This window comes from Candoia aspera, chromosome 1, assembly GCF_035149785.1.
Source record: "Candoia aspera isolate rCanAsp1 chromosome 1, rCanAsp1.hap2, whole genome shotgun sequence".
In the NCBI taxonomy this organism is placed as follows: Eukaryota; Metazoa; Chordata; class Lepidosauria; order Squamata; family Boidae; genus Candoia; species Candoia aspera.
Window position 1 is genome coordinate 247344997 of NC_086153.1, and position 11413 is coordinate 247356409.

Here is an 11413-nt window from a genome sequence, read left to right on the forward strand (position 1 = left end):
TCCAACTAGCATTAAAACACAACTTGAGTTTTGCAGATGCTATGCAAACACACATGAACAGAGAAGAAGTCTCTTTGGAGAGTTTCAAAATTATCAGTAGCAAAACAGCCAGTCTGAAAATGCCAGAGGCAGGTTAGAACATCAAATGACTGAAAGATATAATCCACACAAGCTTTTCACTTAAACAGAAGGCTTTAGGAAATAATAAAAAAGTCAGCTAACAAGCCAAGTGCAATCTATTTCTGCCTTCAGATCTTAGAAATTCTCCGAATAGTTAGCCTCAGTTAAGGTACCATATTTTAGGAGGATTGTTGCTTTGCAGACAATGTAGTCCAACTTTTCTATCTGAAGCGTTATGCAAAAGCCAGTGGGTTCTAATGGGGTGACTATTACACTTGGGAACAACAGAATGGGCCCTTGATTTCTGCTCAGCTTGTTAAAACAAAGTGAAGGACAAATCAGGAAGGAAGACATCTATGTGGATATCAGACCATGCTAGCAGCATCTTGTTCAAGCTCCTATCCTACTGCTGTTGTGTCACTGCCATTCTGACACGGCAAAGCTAATTTGATGCCAACCCTTGCTTACATTGCATGATTCTAGTACCACTGATAGTGTCAGAAACCCAGACGGATGGGTGACGGGGTAGGAGAACAAATTTATTCAGCCCAGATTTTAGGAGTAGCCTCAGCTACAGCTTTGTGAAAAGTAAAAACTGAGATTAAATTAAATGGCATGCTAGAGAGTATTCAGGGACGTGGTGGCGCTGCGGGTTAAACCGCTGAGCTGTCGATCGGAAGGTCGGCGGTTCGAAACCGCGCGGCGGGGTGAGCTCCCGTTGCTCGTCCCAGCTTCTGCACACCAAGCAGTTCGAAAACATGCAAATGTGAGTAGATTAATTGGTACCGCTTCGGCGGGAAGGTAACGGCGTTCCGTGAGTCATGCTGGCCACATGACCCGGAAGTGTCTATGACAACGCCGGCTCCAAGGCTTTGAAACGGAGATGAGCACCGCCCCCTAGAGTCGGACACGACTGGACTTTACGTCAAGGGAAACCTTTACCTTTACCTTTACCTAGAGAGTATTCAGCAAAGTTAAGGGCCCTCAAGATCTCATTAAGTCCTGGAAACTTAACAGAGGAAAAACAATATCATCTCTCAAAGAATGGTGAAGATATTTTGTGGAAATATGTCTGGTCTTTTGGGACTGTGATTCTGGATTTGGGCTCTCTGCTTCATTTTCATCTTCTAACACTCTGGCATTTGGGGCAAGTTTGCTTCCTTAGATCTAAGGACATCAACTAGTCATACCTGCAGTTTTGTGTGAAAGATGGAAATGGTGCTGATATGGGGAGAAGGAACAGGCTTCATACCTCACTGCCGACTTACTTTAGGCCTTTTCTCTATCCAGTAAGTAACCTGGAGTGGTATATCTCCTGTCAGCATTAAGTAATGATAGTTAACTGTTTGATCCCTGATTCTTGCAATATCAATTCTGATCAAGTTGTGTACTTATTTTCATCCAACTCCAAATGTGATCAAGCTGTGTCCCAGATCCGCATTGTTCTTAAAAATGCCCTCTTAATCTTCACTGCAACTACCAGTGCTGTGTATATAACAAAATTCTATTCCATTTTCTGGGTTGTCATCCGCACAAAATAAAAAATGTGAATTTTGAACCATTATCATAATATACAGATCACTTTGTAGTTTTTTATTTTATTCTACTTTTAGCTATAACTCTTAATATTTATTATTTGTATATTAGAGTTACAGATCCTGAAAAGTGTTAATAAATTACAAAATCGATCAGTCTGTCTGTCTGTCTGTCTGTCTGTATCTATCTATCTATCTATCTTAGGCCAGCCTTCTCCTGTCTGGTGCCTCTTTCCAGGTGTGTTAGTTTACAATACTCATCCTTCTCTGCCATCCTGGCCCACATTATGGATTAAAGCAGCACTTTTCAAATCAGAAGGTGTATAGCCTGAGGACAGCTGAGAGGAAAGCAAAAGGAAAGAGATATTTTGCAATCATTTTTGTATGACTGGACCAATAAATATTAATTGACACAGACTGAAAACTCTATAGGAGTCTGGATGATGGAGAAGATTTGCCAAGGGGGGAACAATGAAAGGAACAGCTAAAAAGATTCTTAGCCAAGAGACACACGGATGCTGTAGAAGATTTCAAATGTTGAGCATTTCAAACTTGAAAAATGTTAAACTTATTTATACATTATTCAGTCACATTATTTGCAAACACAGTTTGAGGCAGGAACATAGCCATGGCCCTAACTTTGACATGTTTCTAGACTAGGCCTGCTCTCTGACTATTTAATAAGGCACTGCAGCCTTTTCAAGTACTAAGTGTCACAGTATCAGCTTTTTGAGGTAGTCCAGGTCAAGAAGCAGGAATGCCCTTTACTGATGTAGGGTAGAATAACCAAATATTGAAAGCCTGCCAGAGTTTCTCTCTGCCCCATCTTATGCCATACAGATCAAGGCAGGGTTATTTTGAGCTTCTTTCTCACACTCTCCTCTTTCTCAGGACTGAGCAATCTTTTCCGAAAGTCCTCCCTTAATGGATTGCTCATTTCTTCCCCACTCCCAAGGCCAGGTCTACATTTCTTCACACCCTGTGAAATCCTGAACAATATCTCAGGTGCTATGGCCATTATCCAGGGGTGTATTGTATGTAATCCCTCAGTGTATTGCAACACTTTGGCATCTGTGAGCCCCACACTACTGACTGATGCTGAACAGAACCTCTATAGGTCAGGAGATTCATTCAGAAAACATCACGTGGACATTAGGGGTTTGAAGGGAGTGGGAGAACTAGCAGAATCATCCCATTCATGCTTCAAGCCACAAATGATCTACACTGAAGCAGTACGTGAATAAGGAGAATGGAATAAGAAAAAGTAGCAACTATTCTGAACATTATACAGCAAAGCATTTGCCACTGACATGCAACGTTCTGCAGTCACATGTGCCTGACATGTTCATGTTGTACATTCTTTTGCTTAAGACATCCTAAGTGTAACTTAAAACACTGAAAAGCAGTCATTTCGGCAGTTTGTTTGGGAAACATTAATTTCACTACCACTTTCATCAACATTAATGTGTGTGTTTTTTTATCAAGAGACCGATTCTTTCTCTTTAGAAGTTTCTTATACTTGCCTAGTGCTCTTTTCTGCAGCAGTTATATAAACATTATTTGTTGAACCCCTCCCCATCATCTGCCCTAAGAAATCTCTCAGCTGTACCTGAACACAGACACTACAGTCACTTCTGTTAATCACTCTGACAGATAAGCTCAAGTTTTACAAATGTTAGCACCTCCTTTTGATGATACAGAGTCTACATATAGAGCTGTGGTTGGTGACCATTTAATTTCATTCACCAAGCTTCTTTAGAAATGGTAGTCGAAAGAAGAGCAATTACTGAATGTACTTCCTTTGCAGATTGAAATGATACACTTCAAGAATCAAGGTCTAACTTTGAACAGACAGTAATCAAAGTAGACACAGGGTCTACTGTAAACACTTGTCACCCATAGAGATCGTGAAGCTCTCTACAAATTGAAATCGAATGTTGATAGAACTATTAAGGCCAGACTAAAAAAGAAGAAACTATGCAACTATTGAGGGTAGGCTAGATAGAATAGGGTTATTCAGCTGAACCAAGCAGCCATGGTGGTTGGGCAATGACATGTTTTCCTTGGGGCATCCAGCCAACAACTACAGTTGTTCTCCCCATGAGAGACAGAATCTATGAAAATGAATGTTAATATGTAGCAGTTGACTTACCTAGCACTGTCTAAGGGTGACCTAAATTATTGGGTTGCCAGTGCAATACAACCCGAGAGTATCATGCTAGTTTAGAAGATGTAAATTATGCCATTTGGCACAAAGAGGAGTTTTGTCTACCAAGAGAGGATTTAGGAAGAGCTATTGGGGAGCTGTCTGTATGGTTGCTAGGAGTTGAAAATGACTTGATGGCACATAATCAATCAACTGGGGAGCTATTCCTTGACATGAGCTATGCTGGCCCTGTCAGGTTGGAAGGGAAATGACCACTTGAAATCATATCTAAATTCAACATCTTCACTGAACACCGGTGTGGTGTAGTGGTTAAGGTATTGGTCTAGGAGCAGCAAGGTTCTAGTCCATCTGCAGCCCCAGAAGCTCCCTATGTGATTTTGGGCCAATTACTCTCTCCCAGCCCAACTTACCTTATAAGGCTATTGTGAAGAAAAAACATGACTGTTGACTTGAGCTCCTCAGTGAAAGATGGGATATAAATCTAACAAATAACAATCTAAATCCAGTGAATAAATACACTCATCAGCTTAGTAACAGGATGGGAGAAAAGCAGCCTTCCCAGGAATACCAGAGAGGGAGGCTGGGAAAATCCTATCTCAAAATCTCAACTCATCTGTCAGACTTGTGACAAAATGCAGATCTAGAGAGGAATACTGTGGGCAACTACAGTACAGATGGAAAATTCCTGAAGGATTCCTAACTGCCATAAAAGACTCTGAGGTGGCACATACCCTTAGCAGGGGCATTTCCTTTAGTTTATCTTGGCTACATTGATTATCTTGCACCTTTATTAAATCTTGATCCAGCCTCATCATAAATGTAGCATGCAACAAGTATCTTCAATAGCATCAACAACTGTCACATCAAATATTTTCTTAGTGTGCTGAAAGTTAGCATCCCTGAGTACCAGTGATCACAATCACCACCACCACCACCTGATCATCCTATATGACAAATGGTTCCCAAATTCTGTCCCAAGCTGCCTGGTATTTTCTAAATGTTAACCCACATGTGCAGGTATTCACATCAATAATAATTTTATGCTAACAGCTTATAACTAAAGAATAGTTAGTATATATGCCTACTTATGTGTATCTTCTACACTTGGAGAAAACAGTCTTGAATTTCTTAGGGGAGTCTTCCATTTTCATAATGAGTGGGTCAAAGCAAATGATGTTCCAGTAATGTGACAGTAAAACATTAAAGCAGGAGTGCACTTCGCCTTTGGGTGGTACCGTAAAGGGCCCATTCCAAAATGGATGGAGGCGGGGCATCCACAGGAGGGCAAAAAGGTCAACATAGTGGCTACAACTGTTTGCTCAAACCATTTGTGATGCATATCAAAAAGAGGGGAATCTTCAGATGAGCAGTGGCTGTCTCTTGCCTTTTTTGATTCTCCTGAGAATGCCCCTGGAGGGTGTGGGGAGGAAAGAAATATTAAGCTGAATTTATTTTCAATTTGCTTTACATTAATTTAAATCATTCAATAGTTATCATATATTTAATAATATCACCTTTTGCATTATTAAAAAAGATATCCTTTGGGGGCAACTGCTGGAGTTTATGGTGGCCATTTCCTATTGTAAGTGGAGATGCACAGAGCTCTGAAACCACAAATGTAGAATTCATCTGCATCCTTCAAAATGCAGTTTTTCCTCTGGTTTTCGTACTGTAAGCCCCCAAAACAAGTAATGTGAAACATGAAATCAAGGTGAAGTGGCCAAAATCTGTGGGGGGCGGGAGGGGATGGGTGGGTGAAAAAAGCATCAAACAAAAATTTTGGTGGCATTCATGATAACTGTTTACAAGCTTAAGTTCAAGAAGCATTTCAAATGTATTTATTTGGAAAAAATGTCTGTGCAAATCTGTGCTTATCTAGTAGATTTGAAAGGCTGATTTTTGATGGCTCCTCTAAGAAACAGCAAAAAATTATTCATAATATTCATAAAGGCACTAGACAGAGTCCAGAAAATGTTACTTGTGACTAGTGGAATGGGACTAGGTTGTGATTAACATCTGATGTCAGAGAGACTCAACTGTGACAAACTTTGCTAATAATCTACTAACCATAATTCCATTTAATATCTAAGAAGTTTGCAAATGATGCACCAATGGAGGGAGAGGAATTGTGAATATTCTGGACAATGGTGGAATTGGACCTTGTATACCTCACCCAAGGGTGACTTGGGCTGTCCCCCTTATACAGAAAGCACCAAGCAAGGGAAGATGCAAGACACCTGGCTTGCTCTCCCTTTTTACTTTGTAATATGCAAAACTACCCCTAGATGAGAACCAGCATAATTTAAGAGGGCTGTGTGACACCTTGAAGAAATGTTTTGCTTTGCACAGACATCTAATGAAACAGTACAATCCATGACATTTCTGTGCAAGAAGTCATGCCTGGGGGGCATAGAATTGCCACCTAAAAGATCAAGCAGTAGACCAGGAAGTGGGGATGTGTGTCTCTTGTGAAAAAGGATGGAAGGATGGGATTTTTTTTTTTCCCAGCCCAAGGTGGAGGGTCAGAAATGCTGGCACTGGGATTCTCATAATGCTGTGATACAGAAGATAAGGTTCAGGGACTTTTTTGATATTGGATTTAAAATGAAATGAAAAACAGTTTTAATATGTCAAAGCTGTTCTGCCTTCCAAAACCCATGATAATGATTTCACCCTGGAAACAGACAAGACTATTAACGGCCTCATCCTATACTGACAGCTGAACCGGTAAAGCCAACATTCCAAGGAAAGAATGTCCAAGCAATGAAACAAAGGAACGTGTTGCTTCTATAATCTAGAACACTTGCCTCCTCCCAATACCCCATGCTGATAAAAAGCTAATAAGAGGGTGCCGTCCTTGTGACAGGGAGGTTCCAAATCCCCACAATTTGGTATAAAGCTATGCCAGCATTTTGTATCTATATGGGAAACCTAGGGAAGTGTGTGACTCTGTTTGTCTTAATGAATTACACATGGGAAGAAGACCTGAACTGAATTTCCAGTGTGCATCTACAGCAGCAGTACTGCCAGCTGACCTGTTACAGCAGCAGCTTTTTGCAGCAAGCTGCTAGTTGGAAATGACTTTCACAAGATACTCAAATGTTTTCCTTCTACTGGATTTTTTAAACTCACTTGTATTTATGCAGCATAATATGTATAATGCTGCAAATTCACAGGAGAGTGGGAAAGGTCATTCAAGTACCTCTATTCTAAAGCATGACACTGAGCATCAGGTGTGGCACCGGACCTGTTCCTGGCAAATATTCACCCAGCCACTATATAGGCTGGATTCACATGATCTCTCAGAAGGGAAGCAAAGCCCTAGCTGGCCATCACTGTGTTACTAATGGAAGGAGGGGGCTGCAGCTCAGGACAAAGGAGGAGAGGAAAAAAGAACACCGACCTGATTTAAATGAATTTAAGTCTCCAGGGCCAGATGAATGCTATAGTAGTAAAGGAACACAGGACCACTAACTAATCTTTGAGCACCCCTGGAGAACTGGTGAAGTCCCAGAAGACTGCAGTTTGGGCAAATACCCCAAACTTCAAAAAAAGGAGAGGAGGAGGTGGACCTGGGAAATTACAGACCTATCAACTTGCTGGGGTTAAGATCGCTGGAAGAAACATTAACACTCTCAGATATGCAGATGACACCACTTTGATGGCTGAAAGTGAGGAGGAACTGAGGAGCCTCATGATGAAGGTGAAAGAAGAAAGTGCAAAAGCTGGCTTGCAGCTAAACCTCAAAAACACCAAGATTATGGCAACCAGCCTGATTGACAACTGGCAAATAGAGGGAGAAAATGTAGAAGCAGTGAAAGACTTCGTATTTCTAGGTGCGAAGATTACTGCAGATGCTGACTGCAGTCAGGAAATCAGAAGACACTTAATCCTTGGGAGAAGAGCAATGACAAATCTCGATAAAATAGTTAAGAGCAGAGACATCACACTGACAACAAAGGTCCGCATAGTTAAAGCAATGGTGTCCCCCGTAGTAACATATGGCTACGAGAGCTGTACCATAAGGAAGGCTGAGAGAAGGAAGATAGATGCTTTTGAACTGTGGTGTTGGAGGAAAATTCTGAGAGTGCCTTGGACTGCAAGAAGATCAAACCAGTCCATCCTCCAGGAAATAAAGCCAGACTGCTCACTTGAGGGAATGATATTAAAGGCAAAACTGAAATACTTTGGCCACATAATGAGAAGACAGGACACCCTGGAGAAGATGCTGATGCTAGGGAGAGTGGAAGGCAAAAGGAAGAGGGGCTGACCAAGGGCAAGATGGATGGATGATATTCTAGAGGTGACGGACTCGTCCCTGGGGGAGCTGGGGGTGGCAACAACCGACAGGAAGCTCTGGCGTTGGCTGATCCATGAAGTCACGAAGAGTTGGAAGCGACTGAATGAATAAATGAATAACTTGATGCCTATATCTTTGGTAGTAGCCTCTGTCCTGAGCAATGTCCTGATCAACATTTTTATTAATGATCTGGATAAAGGGCTGAAGGTACAATAATGGAATTTGCAGATTACACAAAACTAGGAGGAGTACCTATCATTTTAGAAGAGAAAAAGACAATTCAAAAACCTTTAGCTAGGTTTGAACAGTGGTCCAAAGCAAGCAGGACAAGATTTTATAGGGAGAAATGTAAAGTCCTGTATCTGAAGAAGAAAAATGAAAGGCACAAGCATGGGATGAGGAAGACTTGGCTTGGCCATGGTAATGTAAAAATGATCTCTGTGTCCCACTAAATCACAAGTTGAACCTAAGTTCCCATTGTGATATAGCTGCTAAAAAGGCAAGTAATATTTTGAGATGTATTAGTGGGACACAAAGTTCAGATCACAGGAAATAATTATCCTACTCTAGTCTAACTTGTCAGGGCCCATTTGGAATACTGGCTACAGTTCTGGGTACAGTCTAAAAGGGACATTGACAGACTAAAGAGGAGTGCCACCAAGATGAGGAGGAGACTAGAAACCAAGTATGGTTAACTTGCAGAAGAGAAGACTAAGAAATACGATGAAATCTTCAAATATCCAAAGGTTATCAGAAAGAAGAAGGAGTAGACATAATTTCAGATGCCCCAGATAGCAGGGCCAGAACCAACAGACCGAAAATACAGGGAAGTAGATTCAGGTTAGATATCAGGAGGAATTTTCTGATGGTAATTGCTATCAAGTGGAAAGGTTGACTCTTGAAAGTGGTATGTTCCCCTTCACTGGGTATCTTCAGAGTTTGAGTAGCCAGCTGTTGAAAACGTTTTGGCAGGTCCTACACCGAGCGAGGATTGGTTTAGATTATAAGATCTCTGAGGTCACGTCCAACTGTGTAGTAATGAAATGGATTTGATAGTGCTATTTTAAAAGGTCATTTATTATCTGGCAAATCTACTCTGTCCCCCTAATGCCTTCACAATTTAATTTTATGTAATTCTAATCAGCAGGGCTGAAAAGAATTCCATTATAAATTCCACTGGTAGCCAGCAAATCCATCTGTCCATCCGCATTACTGTCAGCAGATCCATGGCAGGCAAAACTGATAGGAAAAAGAAATTCTACTCTTCAAAGGATCTGCGGCCATCAGAAGTGCACACATCTTTTTGAAAAGTTAAAGCAAAATTGAAAAGACCTTTATCCACTTTCTACTTTTTAGAAAGTATTACAAATCTCATCAGATCCTGGGTTGATCTAATATATTTTTCTATGGATTTAAAATAATAAATACCATAGGTATAAAATTGCTGGATATCTGCCACCCAAAGCAGGTTGTTAAATGTTCCCTGATCTGCTATTCTCCTGCTGAGTTCAGTGAGACTTAATTCTGGATAAATATGTTTAGGAATGCAATCTCAGTATAGACCATCAAACAATATGGATATTTCATACTTGGGGTTTTTTTTTACATTATTTGCATTATTGTCTGTATTTCTATCCTGTTTGTCCTAACAACAGAAAGGAAACCAAATAGTATTTCATGGCTGAATTAGGGCATTTCCACTGGGGGTACCTTGATATACTTTTTTTTATTGTAACGTTTATACATTTGTTTGAATCAGTTGAGTTATTTTTGGTGAAATGTAATAGAAATTCTACTAATGAATCAAAGATGGGGCAATTGCTGCTTTCTATTGGCATCCACCAAATTCACACATACTGTAGATACTCCAAGTAAATGCAGACATTTTCAGAAGCTCTATTAACAAAGCCAGTTTCACAGGTTTCAGCAATATTAATTTAAATAAGAGCTTCAGAAAGCCATTGGAGATAGCATTTCTAGAAAAATACAAGCTACAGTTTAATTAAGAAAGGAGTATATTGATTGCTATATAAAAGGGACATTTCTGCACAAAAGGTGTGCATAATTCAATTTTGCTTCAAGATCTTCAGTTTTGTATTATTCTGAAAATAATTTTGTTAACAAACCAATTATTGGAAGAAGACTGCTTCAAGAGTTAATGGTACTGCTTTTTTGCAGGAAAATCTGTTTTGATTATCTCTTATAAGGAAATAACAAAACTTGACTCTCGCCCACATAGGGACAGGTTAATTACATATTGGCTGAGTCTGCACAAGACATACATTAGGTTAAACTGGGGCGAGGTGGTTCAGGGTATTGTGGAAATCCAGCTGTTGTCTTAACATATTGTTGAACCAGGCCATTATATTAAGCCATGATACAGTGGATTTTGGGGGGACGGGGTGGAGGGGGTAGAGGTAGAGCATATTAGGTCAACATAGTAACTGTGTTTTATTACACCAGCTTTAGGGTTTAGCAGTTGTGCAAACAGCTTCTTGCCCACTCCTGAGATGAGTGTCTGAATAGAGTTTCTCCCTATGGACCTAGCTATCCCCCCCATCCCCAGCTCCCCTTGTTGCAGGTGCAACGTAGCTCACCAAAACCTAACACGCTAAGTACCTTCTGTCATTTAAGGTACCTTCCAGTTTGGCTTTGAGAAGACCAAGAACCCAAACTGGACATGAGCACCCTTTTGCTGATCTTATCCATACAGCTAAATCTACTTATACAGCCAGAGCAAGGCAGCTAAGCTGAGCAAGATAATCATAGGCCAAACATATGCACAGATATGCATTTACCTCAGGTAATCTCTGCGGCAGAGAATGAGATTCGCTTTTGTGTAAAGTGTTGATCCAACCTCTCCCAGGCGGCAGTCGCAGCAAGCACACTTCAAGCAATCTTCATGCCAGTACTTATCCAAGGCCTTCAGCAGGTAGCGGTCCTTGATCTTACGATTGCAGCCAGCACAACCCTTCTGCTTTCCTTTTGGTTGCACTGATAACATTGGCACACCTAGGAATCAGGACAAGAGAGAGAGCATATCAACGAGGACATTGCTGGGAAATTCTCCGAGATGAAACTGGTGTCCTAAGCAGTCTTTCTAGGTAGTTTTGTTTGGCCTTGTTTGCAAAGTGAGCAAGGAACCTGATCCTGGCAGTATGATGAATTGTAGTTATAAGGAAATGCATATTTTCCCACCATAAAATTGGCTTATTATTTCCAGATATTAAGGAATCTCTCTGCTCTGCCAATAAAGGAATTCTTACAGTACTTCCTATGAAACACTGCTGT

At 40.7% G+C, this 11413-nt stretch overlaps 1 protein-coding gene across 1 annotated transcript in view; it reads right to left on the minus strand.

The window, feature by feature from the left end:
• Positions 1 to 11129, minus strand: part of LMO1 (LIM domain only 1) — a 38139-nt gene extending 27010 nt beyond the window's left edge. Inside the window, exon 1 of the mRNA XM_063293035.1 lies at positions 10921 to 11129. Within this exon, the coding sequence (XP_063149105.1) occupies positions 10921 to 11126 (206 nt within the window). The 5' untranslated portion in view covers positions 11127 to 11129. The remainder of the gene's footprint in view (positions 1 to 10920) is intronic.
• Positions 11130 to 11413: the final 284 nt, after the last annotated feature.